Source organism: Phalacrocorax aristotelis, chromosome 3 (genome assembly GCF_949628215.1).
Source record: "Phalacrocorax aristotelis chromosome 3, bGulAri2.1, whole genome shotgun sequence".
Classification (NCBI taxonomy): domain Eukaryota; kingdom Metazoa; phylum Chordata; class Aves; order Suliformes; family Phalacrocoracidae; genus Phalacrocorax; species Phalacrocorax aristotelis.
In genome coordinates this window covers 101,721,408-101,737,277 of record NC_134278.1, presented here as the reverse complement: position 1 = coordinate 101,737,277, position 15,870 = coordinate 101,721,408, and the positions used below count along the sequence as shown (strand labels likewise).

Sequence of the window (15,870 nt, the reverse complement as noted above, 5' to 3'; positions counted from 1 at the left end):
TGAAACTGCCAAGATGGTTTGAAGCCTTAGGATCCCACTGGACTCCTCATGGATGTCCACGTAAGGGCAGTTATTAAAAATATCTTCTTTTACTTTCCAATTATTTTTTTTTCCTCTTCTGAGATACAAATCTAGAAGATAACTTCTTTTCGTCCCTGTGCCAAGGCTTGTAGTAACAGCTTGCCCTGCTCTAAAGACCATCAGCAAACCGCAAATAACTGAACTTGCATCATCCTGTCTGGTGAGTGAATGAAATGATGAGATTATAGCATCTCATGACTATGCCATACCCGGCCAGCAATCTAGCTACTCCAAACACCAACTGAACTGGTAGCCAGCATGGTTATAGTCCATAACTTGAACAGTCCTCAATAACACTATAAGATCTCTCAGAGAGCATCTCTTCAGCTGACCTTCTCTTAGGGAATAAGTGCAAACCCTCTGGAGTTCTAGAGAATTCACCATAAGAAACCTGACCTGCAGTACTCAGACCACAGGGAAAGAGCTTTCATCTTCATGGCAAATCGAGTACTAGAGGAGAACATTTGATTAAAGCTACCAGGTGTGTTTCTAAGGATACAGCGCCAATACTTGTTTGATATGAAGGGATTCACGGACGATGGTGCTGTCCCATCCAGTGCAACCCAACCTGGGGGGGGGGCTGCACCAGCCGGTGCCCTCCCACCATCGGGTTCCCGCTTTCCCACACCGGTTTCATCAGGGGCAAAACACAAGCATGTGATGGACCACTTTCCACCCTGATGGGCTAGTTTTTTGGGTCAGACCGAAGCTTCAGCAGCCCGTTTGCCTCAGCCGGCTCCCCCTGCCCCACAAGCACGGTGCCCCGGGGGGGGACAAGGCGATGGGATGGGGGTACCCCGGGCCGCCGATACACCCCGCCGTGGGGCTCCACCACCCACCGGCCCACGCCCAGGGGGCCCTGCAGCCCCACGCCAGCCAGCCGGCTGCCGCCCGGCAAAGGGACGGGCCGCCTCCCGCCTCCCTCCGTCACCGGCCTCGGGTGCACCCCCACGCCCGCCTCAGGGGACCGGCCGGCGGGGCCTGAGGGGCGAGGGGGGCCGCGGCCTAGGCCCGGTGGGGCTCCCCCCTGCCCCGCCCCGCCCGGCAGCCGCTATCCCCGGCCTCCCAGGCACCCTTGGCCGGGGGCTCCGGGGCCGTGCCGGGGACCGGCGGGAACCACTCGCCTCCGTACTCACATCTGGTACTCGTCGATCGCCTCCACCAGCTGCCCCCAGGAGTCGAAGTCGGTGCCTTTCCTGAAGCTGGCGCCCCAGCGCTGCAGGAGGCTCCGGGCCGCCTCCGACATAGCCCCAGCACTAGGGCACCATGCTCACCCCGGGCCGGGGCACCGCGCCGGGCAGCCGCTCCCGCCAGCCCCGCGTCCGCCGCCGGCCCAGCCCAGCCCAGCCTAGCCTAGCCAAGCTAAGCGCGGCCCGGCCCAGCCCAGCCACCACGACAACCAAACGCAGCCGGCGCCTCCCGCCAGCGCCGCCCAGCGAGGTAGGCTGCGCCAGCCGCGCCCGCCTGCGCCATCGCTACCGTGGCGGTGATGAGGGGAGGAGCCACCACTTCCGCCCCGGTACGTGTCATGGCGGCGGTCACGTGGCCTCTGAAGGAGCCCACCCTCCCCACCGGGCGGCCACTGCTCCGCTCCGCGCGTCCCTCCGCTCTGCTGCCGGCCGCGCCGCCGCGGGAGGCCTCTTCGCCAGGTACGCAGCGGCGCCCTGGGGCGGGTCTCCCGTCTGGGAGGGATGGTGTCGCCGCTGGGTCGCGGGCCGCCATTCCCTTCTCGTCTCTGTTTGTGGTGCTGAGGGCTCCCTACCGGGGGGGGCCGGGGAAGGGCTGCGGAGGCCTGGCCATAGTGTCCCGGGGTGTGGGGGGAGACCCCAGCCGCGGAGCTGGCGGCGGCGAGGAAGGGGTAACCGGCGGGATCGATGCGGTCAGCCCACCGTACCGTGGGGGACGATGATATCGGCTCTCCGCTGGCGCTGCCTGCGGCGGCGGATGGGTAAGGCGGGGCGTGGCCGGGCGGAAGCGGCGGCGGGCCCCTATCGTGACAGGGCGCGCCGCGCGCTGTCGGGTGCGGCGGGTGGAGGCCGGGTTCGGGGAGGGCAGATGGCCTGCTGAGCGCCTGTCAGGCTGCCGCCTGCCTCGGCTGCGACGGAGTCCTCTGGCAGCGCCTCTCCTCTGCGCAGGCCGTGCTGCTGCGCAGGTGGGTGAAGGTGTCGCGATAGGTGCTGTCATGACAGCCGAGCGACGACCTGCTCGGTCAGGACGGGGGCAGGGGGTCGGTGCTTGGCAGAGCTCCTTTTTTTTTCCTTTTTCAGCAAAGCTGCGAAGTTTTTTATGACGATGAACTTACGGGTTCAAACATGAGGGTCATGAGGCGGTGGGGGCTGGAGGAGGCCTTGGGAGGTTTCCAGTCCAGCGTCCTGCTCGGAGCCAGCTGCGTGGGCAGCTTGTTCCTCGGTTTGACTGTCCTCACGGTGAAGAGGTTTTTCGTTTTATCTGGTACAGCCATCCCTCGTTCCGGCTTGTGCCCATTGCATTTCATCTGCTGCTGTTGAAAGCTTGTAAAAACATCTCCTTGGAATGCTTACGCTATATATGCTCTCTGAAATTGAAGCAGAAGAAAAAAGATCATCTGTCTTAGCTGTACTCTACCAAATTTCCAGGTCTGTTGCATGTATGTGAATACATCTGTGCTTTCAGCAAGGGTTACTGTTTAATCACGCTTTCATCTAGATTGGTGCTGCCACAATGAAAGCTGTTAATATGTTCACCTGATACACTATAACAACCTCAATCAACTGAGATATACCTGTAAATGACATGGGAAATATTCAGCCTTATGCAGCAGGTAACAGTTGCGGTTTTTTTTGAATAAGAAAGTATACAGTAATATGGAACAAAGGAGGTTACAGTGTTTTGCCCAACTTAAAATAGTTGCCTCAGAAAATGTATTTCAACAGAGTGAAATTCTCAAAGTGAGCACATGGACAATGAAGACAATGTCTATGAAAGCTTACTGTTTCAAATGGGAAAAAAATATTTTTTTTCTCTGTAATTATGTATGCAACTTTACAAATTAATTTCTTTCCTAATTGTTTACATTTGGAATATGTTTTTGTGAGCATGACATATATAGTACCTTAGCTGTACCTGTTTCTACACCTTTCATTTTTTTCCCCACCTTAGGTTTGACATAAACAACACTACAGAAAGAAAATGACCCACTGGTTTCATCGCAACCCTTTGAAGGCTACAGCTCCTGTTTCATTCAATTTTTATGGGGTAGCTACCACTCCAGCTGCAACAAAGGTCTGCAAGTAAGTGCACTTCTGGTTAAATTCATTCTGTCTCCCACAGTTGAGGACACCCTTAAAAGTAATAGTTAGTCTTCAGTTTCTGTACTGAAGATGACTAGAAACATGTAGGCTGGGAGACAATAAGACACTGATAACACTGAACATTTAATTACAAAGAATGAATTATCCAGTTCTGAAGTCTCTGAGCATATAGCAAGGCCCTTTATAGTAATGCAGAAGCAAAAGACTAAACGTTTCATTGTCTTTCTGATGACTGTGCATTCTTCAGCAAAAGATTACTTAATTTCCATAAGTGAAAAAGGCATGAATGTTCTACTGTAGATAGGAAGATGGTGAAAAGAGATCTCGGCTTATTTTGCAGGTCTATTCTTATTCTTCATATGCTCATCCTGTTCTAATGTTGAAGTATGTTCCTGCTTGTTACTTTTCTTTCTTCTGCCTGCACCCAACCTCTCGGTAGATAAAGTCACAGTTATTTTAGTTTGTGTTAGAACAATGGATTGATAACGAGTACTCATTATCCATTGCTGTCTCACCAAATTGGATTGTACTTTAAACTAAAGACCCAACTGTATGTGTCCAGAGGAGGAAGGAAGATTTTTCTGTATTTATTGACATCTTCCTCATAAAGTACCTTTCTTTGCCTTCAGATAGCTAAATTGAATGCTTAGCTTCACTTTCTAAGTGAAAAGGGTAGTGGTATAACAGGGGTGGGTACTTTCTTAATAGTACGTTTTTGGGTAGAATTTCTTAGGTTTGTTTTTTCTTTTTTGTTTTGCCCTTCATACAGTGATTTGAGGTTATCTCGAGCACGACTATTGGAGCTGTTTACAGACCCGAGCTGTAATCCAGAAATGATGAAGGATGCAACTGACTTGTACTTCTCACTCTTGCAAGGTAGGAACATTTATTAGCAATACTGCTAATACATCGAGAGGTATATGAGTTTTAATGACTCAATTGGATGATATTGAATCAATGAATGAGAATATTGATTCTCAGAAGGTGTATTGTGCTAATCTGTGAAGAAGCTTTGCACTTCTCAGGAAGGAGAGTATCTTCATGGATTCTGTGCTTGATACCCGTCATGGGTACTTGCTTGGCCCTTTCTACCAGTTTCAGTGTTCTTTGTGACCCTGCCAATAGTAAGTGTTGGCAGTCCTGTCTTCATCCTGCTTCCTGCTGGAGGAGAAAATGTTTGTTTGTTTCTTAGATTGTGGTGAATTGCTCCTTAAGTATAAATTGAGCCTAATAATTAGTTGATAGGAGTTGCTCTTTGGTGTAGACTTCTGGTTTATCTAATGCTAGATAATAGACTTGTTGCAAGCTTACACTTCTGCTGCTGCTTGTCTTAGGTGTATATATAGGTGCTCGTTCGCATAGTATCTACAAATTCAGTAGATGATCACCTGTGATGAGGCATTCCCTTGAAACCTTCTTCCTGCCAATATTTTGATAACCCTCTCTTAGCAGTCAGGTGCTCAGACCAGTTTGTGAGGACTGAGTTTTCAGGAACCAGCTGATTCATGGAAACTGTGATATTTCAGTCTGTGGGAAGTGAAGCAGCTCAGGTTGGCATAGTTCCTTCGGTCCCTGGGAGGGTGTAAGCTAATGTGACATTCTAGATAAAGGTATGGTAACAGTCCATGGTGCGGCAGACAAGTTTTGGAGAGTTTCTTCAGGAAGGCATCATGCTTGGTCAATAACATCTTCTGCATGTGAAAGGAACTAGTATTTTCTGTCTTTCAAAACATGTGACAGCACCTAGAGTTGTAGCCCCAGTATCTGCTGTTACAAGTATTGACTTCTTGAAGTTTGTAAAGACATGATCAGACCAAGGCCCATCTTATTCCTCCCTGAAAAATTCCTTGGGCCTGCATATGCTAGTATTTGAACATCTTGTAGCATGAGCTTCATCCCACTGACTACTGTTTTCTGGGCTGCTGGACATGAACCAATTTCCTGTAGCCCTGGAGACAAAAGAGATGATGACTAGGTGAGTCTATGCTTACAAACCCTTTTCCCATTCCCTGTTGACCAGGCAGCTTTTCCTGGAATTTCCCATTGCCACTACGGTGACAGGGACAGTCACTCACTCACCTCAAGCAGCCCTGGCTGTCCCATACCTGGGTCAGTCCAACTCCCAGCTAGTCACTATACAGCACACGCAGACATCTGCAAGGTTTTCCTTGAGCAATCAAGGCTCACAGAGTTGCATTGGTAACCTGCTGGGCAAGGAGTTCCTTGTAGCAGTCAGTTTGTTTTTTTCCACATCTTGTTCTCAAGATATTGAGGAATAAAAGCCTCAGGAAGTAACACGGGGTTTTGAGTGGTACAGCAAGAAACATTCCTTTATCTATATTCGTATTCTCATTGATCCCTATTCCTTCATTACTCGTTTCTGTTTCTTACTTTGAGATTTCCTGTCGGTACCTTTTTTTATTCTGTAGGTTTCATCCTTTCACTGGATGACTCTTCCCAAGAGTGCAAGTTGAGGTATATTCAGAATTTCAAGTGGACAGACACATTACAAGGACATGTTCCAACGTATGTATACTTTCATGATTACAGGGTGTGCAGCTGTTTTCTTCTGGTCTGTTATGTATATGCACGTGTGCCAGCACAGGTGCGAAGGAAAACTTGAAAGTGTAGCAAAATGTTGAACACAAAGTAGTTTCCAAAAACTTGTTGCTTTGTGTTTTTGATAATTGCTGCACTGTATTACGTGATCTGAAGCATGCCTTGCCTTTAAGTAAGGGCATGATAATGGTTGATAATGGTACAAGGATCCATTGGGTCTTAGTTGATCTACAAACTATATCTGCAGTTGGCTAGAGCATTCAAAGAAGAACCTTGAGAATATTGGTGAATTGAATATGATAACATAGATTATTACAGTTTAGATGTTTTTCATTTAGCGCTTTTGGCTGACCATTATCTTCTGACTTTTTTGAAGTACAAATGTTGCTGAAGATCTGATTTTGTTCTTGTCCTCTGAAGCTCCTAGTACGAGTACTCGTAATACAAACAAACCAAGCTTCTGTTTTACGTAGAAATATAGATCTCTAACCTTCTGGATTATTCAGTTGTCTCTTGCTATTGTAGATAATTTTGTTGTATAACCATGCTTACAAATTTGTCAAGCTTTATCTAGAAGTGCTCAACTTCCTCAAAGCTTTTATTCCCCTTGGAAGCCAGTCTGTTGATTAGGACTCTCTTCTGATTTTCTCATAGTCACGCACACTTGTTCTTGTGCCAACATTATTCTTCCCACTCCCACACCATTCTTTTTAAAGATGACTACTTCCTAAGCTATACTGAGCTTGTGATTGAAAGTTCGCTCTTTTCAAAGACTTCTGAAATTTCATGTTGTTTGCACGTGCCGTTTGACTGCAGTTACATAAATACTTGCAGTAACATTCACTTGAGGGAGACGTAATAGACTCTTGACTTATTAACTTAGCAGCTACAACTTTAAAGTAGACACTCCAGAGCAAGGCTTTCCACAAAATGTGCAATTTGGGGGAAAAAAAAAAAAAAAAAAAAAAAAAAGGAAAAATGTCAGCCACACCCAAAGCTAAACAAATCTCAAGTTACTGTTTTAAAATAAAAGTTCCCAAATGGGAAGGGTAGGCATCTGAATGTGGGAAATTATAATTATGAGCTCTTCAAGGGAATAAGTAAAAATAAGTAAAAAACTTTTCAGCAGTTCAGCAAGTAGGAGGTTCTGACTTGGAAATTGTTGACTAAATGAAAAATATTTTGTGGAGAGAAGTGTTGACTTCTTCTATGTGAACTATCGGCAGAGAGAGCTTGTCAGAACAAAATCAAAAGCATTAAATTTGTTTGGGGGTTTGTTCTGGGGGGTTTTGTCTGTCTTTCTTTAGTGCCCAGCAGGATGCGGTGTTTGAACTGGTTTCCATGGGATTTAATGTAGCTCTGTGGTACACAAAATATGCATCAAGACTCGCTGGAAAAGAAGAGTAAGTGTTTTTCTTTTCTTTGTAATTCCATTGCAGCAATATTCCACCAAAAATTCAGGAGGTTCTGAGTTTTGACTGCTTTAATGCATGTCCAGCTGAGACAGGAGGAGTTCAAGGAGGCAGTTGGCCTTCGTTCATGTGTGTAATGTCCAAGTGCATTTCAGTCCCTTCTTGTATCTGTGAACGAAGTGTACTAGTACTGTGTGACTGTGGTATAGAGGAAGTGTCAGCTGTGAATAAACCCTTCATCAGTCCTGCTCTAAATGTCCAGGTACAAAACTTAGATTCTCAAAATCACAGGTCTGCTGACTTTTAGCCCTACAGTTTTCTGAAGCTTTGGCTTTTAACACTGAGGCTACCTTTTATTTGAAAGACATTACAAGGTCTTACATTTCTTTTTTTCAAGTGAGTTCTATTTGATTATTTAATGATTGGATGCTGTAAGAAGCTTCTTTACCATGCGGGTAGCACAGCAGTGGGACAGGTTACTTAGGGAGTTAGAGGACTCTCCATTCTTGAAGGATTCAAGATTAATCTAGACAAAGCTAGAACTGACCTGATCTACTTTTGTCGAGAGTCCTGCTCCAAAGCAGGAGGTCGGACTAAATGACACCTAGAGGTCTCTTCTAACTAAAATTCCATTGATTCATTCTGTATTCTTAGTATAACAGAAGATGAAGCAAAAGATGTTCACAGAAGCCTGAAGATAGCAGCTGGGATTTTTAAACACTTGAAGGTAGAAAAACTGTCTTTGCTGTCCATTCTTTAAGTTGTATCCCAGTACTTGACTTTTTGTCTTAGAAAAGCCCTTGGTTTCCTGATGAGGTTACAGAATAAACAAATACCTCCGACTATCTGAATGATACAGGGAAAAGAAAAGTATTAATAGGTTGTGCTGCCACTCAATCCCTGCTACTCTTTCCCAATGGCAGTGGAAGAGTTATCAGTCTGCCTGCCCAGCAGCACATGCAGCAGTGCAGCTAGCTGTCGTGGGGCCTTCACTCAGTCCCATCCATTGGATGTGGAATGCGTCCCATCTATTTAGGAATAAGGGACTTGCTTTGCATTGGCAGGAGTGATGTTAAGCCTAAACTAACTTTGAGACTTGCTTTGTACTTAGGAAAGTCATATTCCAAAATTGATTACACCTGTAGAAAAGGGAAGAGATTTAGAAGCTCGACTTATAGACTCTTACATCATACAGTGCCAAGCTGAAGCTCAAGAAGGTATCTTCAAATATATGTGTTTGTTGGGGATGGGAAATGGTAGTCTTTGTGGGTTTCTTTGATGTCTCGTGAAGTCTGCTTGGCAGCAGTGCTAGTTTTTTCTTCTCCCGATGTGCTGTGGCTTAGTGGGGTGGGTTGCTTTTAAAGAAACTTAAGTAACAGTTATAGGAGGAAAATGCGAAAGATCAGTCTGATATGACAAATTTAGCCACTTTGGAAGAACTCCTGTGTGACATTCCTCCCCTCTTCTTTTTTCCTTTCATATAGTCTCTTCACCACCATGCTTGCCTAACATAAATTCCCAGTTCCTTTACTTCAACATATTTGCAGCTTCTGTTTACTAGCTAGTGTTCAGACTACCTTCCTTCAGCTTTTCTATTAATTTGAAATCATTCTATCCAAGAAACAATCTGTCTTTATTCTGCAGTTTGCTTGACTGCACAATACTTGTTTTCTGCTTGTGCAGGGGTTTTAAAATGCTAAATGCCTCTGCTGATTTGATGTGACATTTTCAATTAAACTTTAATACTGCAGTGTGGAATTTTTTTTCAGTGACAATTGCTCGGGCTATTGAGCTGAAACACAATCCAGGACTAATAGCTGCTCTTGCTTATGAAACAGCTAACTTCTACCAAAAAGCTGGTAAGTGTCTTGTTTTGTATCTTTAGTGACCTGGTTTATACATTCTTGCCAGCAGACATACTTCACTGGCCTGCCAATTGCAGTATTGACACTGTTTCTCAGTGGATATGCTTTGTATATTTAGCTTCTGTTTAGTGCACTTAAGGCTTCGGTTATCACTGCAACAGGTATATTTTGACAAGGCCTTTTGTTTTTGTGGGAATCTTTTTCTGTAGCTAATGCAAGGAAATGTTAGTGAGGGGAGGCAGAAGACCGAGTAATGCCTTGAGAATATGTAATAGCAGCAAGCAAAATGGCTTTATGTAAATGGAGTGTGTTTCAACTGCCTTTGGGCAGCAGATCATGATGCAGACCATAAAGTGTGTAGCAGATTAATTATGTACATCCTTCCATATGAGTAAGCTGATCTGTGGGCTTGCTGAGGCAAGTGGGAAAAGTGCAGATAGGGGAGTGGTGGAATATTGTAACATGCACAGGCTTTTATAGGTCACTGCTTGAAATTGAAATAGGAACAAGCTTTGAAATGCTGCCTAAAAATACTTAGGAAAATTAGCCTTCCAGACTCTGGACAGCAGTTTCAGAGATTCTAGGGATAACTGTACAATAGCTCCATAAACTGCATATTTTTCTTTTTTTCTCATAGTTTCTCTGTGCCTTTGCAGGATTAATTTATGTCACTTGTTTCTGGCTACTTTATAGTTAAGATCTATTGCTAAGTTTAAGAATTCTGGTCTTTGAATATGGATGGAATTTTTCTTTTTGGAAATGTCTTAAAGAATAGCTTTACATACGTGTTCACAGATCAAACGTTATCCAGTTTGGATCCAGCCTATGCAGGTAAATGGAGGAAGTACTTAAACTTGAAGACCTGTTTCTATATGGCCTATGTAAGTACTTCAGTTGACATCAGACACGGCTTTTAATGTTGTTGAAAAGCTGGATAGGGAATGGGGGCTGGGTATTGCCTTGACTTTCTTTCCCTGCTGTGAAGAGAGGCTGTGCAGTGTCAGTGGCATTTGAAGTGTTTTTGTTGAGCCAAGTGAAATTACTGCAGTGTAGAATTTATTGTGATCACGTATCATTAAGTGCTCAGGTTGAGCATAATACTTGTCTTCCATTATCTGCATCACAACCTCATTTTAGGCATAATTCAGAGCTGATCATCTTTTTGAAGGCCCTAAACGAAAATGCGTCAAGTAATGTTAGGTACCATTTCAAGTGCTGTCCATTTTTGTGTGACTGATCTCACAGCAAGTACAGTGGGATCGTCAGCTGCTCAGTTTGCTGTTTATTTCTTGTAGCCTGCCACAGCCTGTAATCTGGCTCTTTCATGCTGTGAAAAAGGCCCAAACCAAACAGTTAACACCATTGTTGTTCTCATATTTTGAACCTGTAGCTAAAATCTGCCTGCCTTATTAGCAAGTCTGAGAGGTGAGGATGCTCAGGGCTGTGGCACACTTTTTTAAATTTATGTAATATGGGCAATGGTAGATTTAGGTAACGCTTGCTGTACTGTGAGAACAGACATTAAAGGCAGATATGCAAAGTCAGCATTAGTTCATGGGATTGTTCCTTTACACATGGAATTTAGTATTTAAACTCAGCAACTCCTGATAATAGAAAAAAGGCCATTCAATTCTCACTGAAATAGAGTACAGTGAAGGAAGGGGACGTCTGGGGTGGAAAAGTTATTTGGCCTATGGCAAAATATCTCAAGTGGCCCAATGCCTCATCTTCTGGATTCAGTGATGCTTGTTGCTGTTGTGGTTTAACCAGGCAGGCAGCTAAACACCACACAGCCCTTTGCTCACTCTGCCCCCCCACCCAGTGGATGCATTAATTCTATCTCAGCCGAAACCAGGACAGCTGCAGATTCAGTTTTTGCATGTTCAGGTAGTTCTAGTTTTTAGAGTCTTTGCTTTGTAAACTTGACTGGGGTTCATCCGTGTTCTGTGATGGGACTTAATGCTGCACATTGATACAGTGAGAGAGGTTTGAGCTAGACTGTGTACCAGTGCTTTTGGTGAAAAAGCTTCATGAAGCTTAGAGTTAGTCTTGGCTAGACTTGATACAGCTTCCGTCATACCTACCTCACGGTGTTTGTGTTGAACTGCATTGTTCGGTGAATGCTGCTTTGGCTTGCATTACCAAATTGTCAGCTATCTGCAGGGAATGGCAGCTTCAAAAAGATGCAACTCTGATATAAGGAAGAGCAGAAGGGAATTGGTGCAGGAAGTGCCCAGTGATGTTGGTAACGGTTTTATCCTCTCCCATTAGGCATACTGTTACCATGGTCAGACTTTACTGGCAAGTGATAAATGTGGGGAAGCAATCAGATCTCTGCAGGAATCAGAAAAATGTAAGTGTGATTGAGACTGGATTACAGGGTCTGATGATCACATGCCTGTTTTATTTTGCTGTATCATGTTTATTTGGTCTCCCATAAATTTAAGATTTTATTTTTACCTGATGAAAATTCAGCACACTCTTGAATAGAGACAGTATATTCTTTTTTTATCTTACAAAGACTGTCTTTCGTAACAGTGCTGCAGAAAATGTCATCTTCACTTCTCAGCCTGTTAAAGGCTGTCCTTGAACTGCCTGCAGTACAATGTGAAAATCAATTGTCTGGTCATCACATTTGCTGGTCTGGATGTTAAGTTACTGCAGCCTTTTTGGCTTTGGAGGTTGCTCTGTCTTACACTAAATAGTAAATCTAGACCTTGTTTGTTTGTTTTTAAACAGGTTTCAGTAACTTATTTCATTTCTGTTCATTTGAAAGGTAGATTAAGGGAACTTTGCAGTAGTTCAGGGTCTTCTGCCCATCCTTATCTCTTCAAAGCTATTGCTGCCCCAACAACCTGCACTGCATAACTTTACCACTATGTACAAAAATGCTCAAATCATCAAACTGGAAGCTTTCAGTAGTAATTTTAAAAATAAATAAAAAGAATTTATTAAGAACAAACTAAGTTGGCTTACTTGCAATAAAACAAATACTGTGTTTTTTCATGTGCCTGCTGTTCAGAGAAGAGTGTTTCTTTTCTCCATATTAAGTGTTGTTTCTTTCTGGGCATCAACTCTGCATGGGCACCTTCATATCCACTCTCTTTCCCCTACTACATGGCACAGTTCTTAAACCTACTGTTGTATTTTGCCCCACTAAGAATGCTTTCTTCCATCTTCCCTACCCAAAAAGCTATCTTTTTTCTTTTTCGTGTTCCTATTACTTTTGCAGTAAATCTTGGCTGGAAGCTAGCTTGCCTTTGAGCTAGTTTATTTTTGTTTCTAAGAAGCAAGAAGCTTGAATGGATTCTGGTATTTCCTAAAACTGAAGCACTGTAGATCAGAACCATGATTTAATAGATTAAATGATTTTTAATTACATTTTTTTCTTGCAAAGTTTTTGCCAAGGCTGAAACATTGTGCAAAGAATATGGAGAAACCAAAGGGCCCGGGACTACTGCCAAACCTTCTGGACATCTCTTCTTTAGGAAATTAGGAAGTTTGATTAAGAACACACTAGAAAAATGCCAGAGAGAGAATGGATTCATGTAAGTAATTTGTGGTTGGTACAGTACTCTATATGAACTGTTAATACCTCATTTGCTTTTATTTCCAGATGGGATGGTAAATTTTACTCTCCAGTTCTTTATATTCCTTTTGCCCGTGGCATGTAACTTACAGAATTGCCAATTTCTCTTTAATTTTCTCATAGCAGATTTGCTATGGGTCTGTGCTACCACCCTCTCCATTTTCTGTGCCGCTTCGGCAGGGTAGGTTGGACTGACGTGCTGGAGGGGTGAAGTAGTTTTCTTCCTTCATTCCTCAGCCACTTTGTTCCTTTTCCTTTTGCACAAGAGGAAGTCCTGCAGAAGCTGTGGTGTTACCCTAATGCCCTCTTCCCAGCTGCTGGGGTCTAGTAGGCAAAAGAGGACAGAGGGGAAATGGAGAGGACTGGTAGCTGATTCTGCTTTGCTAGCAGGGAAGTCAAAACACAGTCATGCCTTCAGTGAAGAATGTGCTTAGGGTGCTAGGAGCATTGCCAGTCTAAGTATAATTAATACTGTGAATAGGGCTTTCTGCTAGTCAGTGCCCCTTCCAAAAGGAGTTTGGAAGCAGTTTAAAATAGCAAGATTAGTCTGGCTTTAGGATTCTTTTGCTCATTTCTTTCTCCCCTCCCCTCCTCTTGTGATTTAGTGTTCCATAATAGGCCTGTTATTTCCCTTTTTATGATATTTAAAGACCTGCATAATAGGGGAATTGACTAAACAAAAAGGATTGTCAAGTACATCAAGCTGAACTGCAAATAGGAAAAGAAAATCTCTGCTCTGCTTTGGTTCCAATTAGTGTTGTCATAGCTTACAACAGCAGCATACGGGAGATTTCAGCAAATCCATGTCCCCCCAGAAACAAACTTTGAAAGAGAAGCCAGATAACACGTGACTGTTTTGGGAGATGTGCCTGCCACAGAGCTCTGCTGCAGTGCAGGAAGTAAGGTAGTGTGTGTCAGTATCTGTCAGTTTTTGGCTCTTGCTGGTTCACCAAGGGTAGATTTATACCCTCATTCAGGCTTTGTGCTGTAGCAAGTCTTTGTGGGTGTTGTAGTGTTGTTGTTATTATGCACTGTGGCACGTTAAGACTCGTTTAGGAAAAGAACTGTCCTCTTCATCTTTCTGGGGAAGTATTTTAAATTCTGGTTTGGGTATTGAAGGTCATTTTAGACAAAGGTGCTCTTCCCATTGAAGAGGTGGGAATACTGGTTATCAACTAGGGAAAAACCCACCTAGGTATGAGTGGATGAATGCGGAGAAGGAATTGCTTTTGGTTTTGTGAATCTTGCTGACAGAATGCGTGTTGGACAGTGCCTTAATGAAACGGAAGAGAGCAGCAGTGATTGCCACTGTAAACAGCCAGATTGTTTTTCTCTAGAATTGCAAACCAGACCTGCAGAGATAGTGCATTGTCTTTTAAATATATTGCTGTGTTCTATTACAGATATTTTCAGAAAGTGCCAGCGGAAGCTCCCCAGCTGGAGCTGAAAGCAAACTATGGCTTAGTAGAGCCTGTTCCTTTTGAATTTCCCACCCTGAACACCCACTGGACTCCTGAAACACTTGCGGCATTTGATCTCACCAAGAGGCCAAAGGATGACACTGTAAGATAATCTTATGTACTGTTCTTTCCCATTAGCTTTATTCTGTGTGTAATACAGAGTTACTCTTTTGCTCTTCTGTAATGCTCCCAGCTCAGTGCAAGACGTAGGCACAGGGCTACCACCTGAGCTCACATTTCTGCTGCACAAGGAGGCAAGTCACTTAACCGTTCTGCCACAGTGTCAGCATCTGGAAACTAGGAGTAATTTTTTTCTAAGTCCTGAACAGGAGGAAATTCTTTAATGTATATAAGATGCTGAAATGTTACAGGAGTGAATGCGATGAAAAGGTTCTTTTTTAGAAGAGGATTCATTTAAGGATGCTGAAATAGAGAATATTTGGCTTTCCCCCCCTTGCCTGAGGCTCACTCAAAGCCTTCAGCCTTGAAAAGAGAGGGGACTCTTAGGTTAGAGTATGTAAAGTTAGCCATGCATAAATACTGTGCAGGCACAGTGGTTTCTACCTGTGGTATTTAAGGTTTTTTTTTTTCTTCTTGTTCGCAGGCTAAACCAAAACCAGATGAAGAAGTAAAACCTCTGAAGGAACCAGATATAAAGCCTCAAAAAGACAGTGGATGCCAGATTTCTTAAGTGCCACAAGTGCTTTGAATTCACTTTAAAACTGTATTAATTGGACTCGGGGGCTTTAGTTCTGATCTCCCTTTTTCTGACGATCTTTCTCTAATTAAGAAGACTAATTGAATTTACTTTTAATAGTGTTTGTCTATCTTGCTTGAGAACATGGTGGATTTCCAGGAGTTTATTTCTAATCTGACTTTTTTTTTGTTTTAGTGGAATATCATAGAAGGTGTGGGCTTAAATGTTCCTATTGTGCCTCTAGAGAGTTTGTTTTTGTGGGTTCAGTGTCTACCCACAAATAGCAAAGGAAGTATCAGGATTGTAACACTTGAGGATTTTTGCATTAAATTATATGCTATATAATGCCAAATTCTGCAAACAAAAGTTTGCAGGAATGGTTATATTTATTCAAGTTTTGTCATTCAGGCTTAACACCCTTGTCATGTTCTGATTCACTTAATTACAGTGAGCTAAGAGAATCTGAGTTTTGTTTGTAACACCCCTATGGTATTTCACAGAACTTTCACAGAACTTGGAAAACCTTAAGTTCTGCATGACTGGGGCACAATTTATATTCTTCTGAAACAATTAGCTTCTGTTCTTTCCTCTATAGATCAGGGTTCTTCTATCAGAATTTGTAGTAAGGTACTCTAGCTTTTCTGTCCTTCAGTCAAAATCCTTTAATATCAAAGCGTGTGTGAAAGTGATGCAGCAAGTAATGTGAAAGTGCTTAGACGTAATGCACCACGGTGTCATTCATTCAAAGTTTTTGAATCTTGAAAGATCTGATAAGTTTGAAAGCTGCAGATGGTTAAAATCTCCTGGCACTAGAAGAGCTCCATTTGAATTCGTGAGGTTGTCATGCAGAAGGTAATGGAATTGTAACTAAAATGCTGTGTTTCAGGGTAGTGTCTATAAGAAGCCGTTGGGAGAAC

General features: G+C 43.5%; 2 protein-coding genes across 9 annotated transcripts in view; one reads left to right on the top strand and one right to left on the bottom strand.

Annotated features, from left to right (window-relative positions):
* Window positions 1-1,609, bottom strand: part of AIDA (axin interactor, dorsalization associated) — a 29,805-nt gene extending 28,196 nt beyond the window's left edge. For all 3 annotated transcript variants that reach the window (XM_075088809.1, XM_075088810.1, XM_075088812.1), the window contains exon 1: window positions 1,218-1,609. In XM_075088809.1, coding sequence (XP_074944910.1) covers window positions 1,218-1,327 — 110 coding nt within the window. In that variant the 5' untranslated portion in view covers window positions 1,328-1,609. The remainder of the gene's footprint in view (window positions 1-1,217) is intronic.
* Window positions 1,570-15,342, top strand: BROX (BRO1 domain and CAAX motif containing). Of its 6 annotated transcripts, none has more exons than XM_075088803.1 (14): window positions 1,570-1,730; window positions 2,539-2,696; window positions 3,220-3,350; window positions 4,141-4,247; window positions 5,801-5,897; window positions 7,238-7,333; window positions 7,997-8,069; window positions 8,454-8,559; window positions 9,112-9,201; window positions 10,003-10,088; window positions 11,479-11,560; window positions 12,605-12,755; window positions 14,200-14,359; window positions 14,861-15,342. In XM_075088803.1, the coding sequence occupies exons 3-14, from the start codon at window positions 3,250-3,252 to the stop codon at window positions 14,945-14,947; spliced, it is 1,236 nt and encodes a 411-aa protein (XP_074944904.1). In that variant the 5' UTR covers window positions 1,570-1,730; window positions 2,539-2,696; window positions 3,220-3,249; the 3' UTR covers window positions 14,948-15,342. The 6 variants fall into 6 exon arrangements, with proteins under 6 accessions (XP_074944904.1, XP_074944908.1, XP_074944905.1 ...); XM_075088804.1 differs by lacking the exon at window positions 1,570-1,730 and adding an exon at window positions 2,025-2,233; XM_075088806.1 differs by lacking the exons at window positions 1,570-1,730; window positions 2,539-2,696 and adding exons at window positions 2,037-2,233; window positions 2,767-2,881.
* The last annotated feature ends 528 nt before the right edge of the window (window positions 15,343-15,870 follow it).

Coding starts and splice junctions, on each gene's coding strand:
- BROX (XM_075088803.1), top strand. CDS start 3,250: ATGACCCACTGGTTTCATCGCAACCCTTTGAAGGCTACAGCTCCTGTT. Junction 10,089..11,478: donor CCTGTTTCTATATGGCCTAT/GTAAGTACTTCA, acceptor CTCTCCCATTAG/GCATACTGTTACCATGGTCA. Junction 11,561..12,604: donor TCTGCAGGAATCAGAAAAAT/GTAAGTGTGATT, acceptor TTTCTTGCAAAG/TTTTTGCCAAGGCTGAAACA.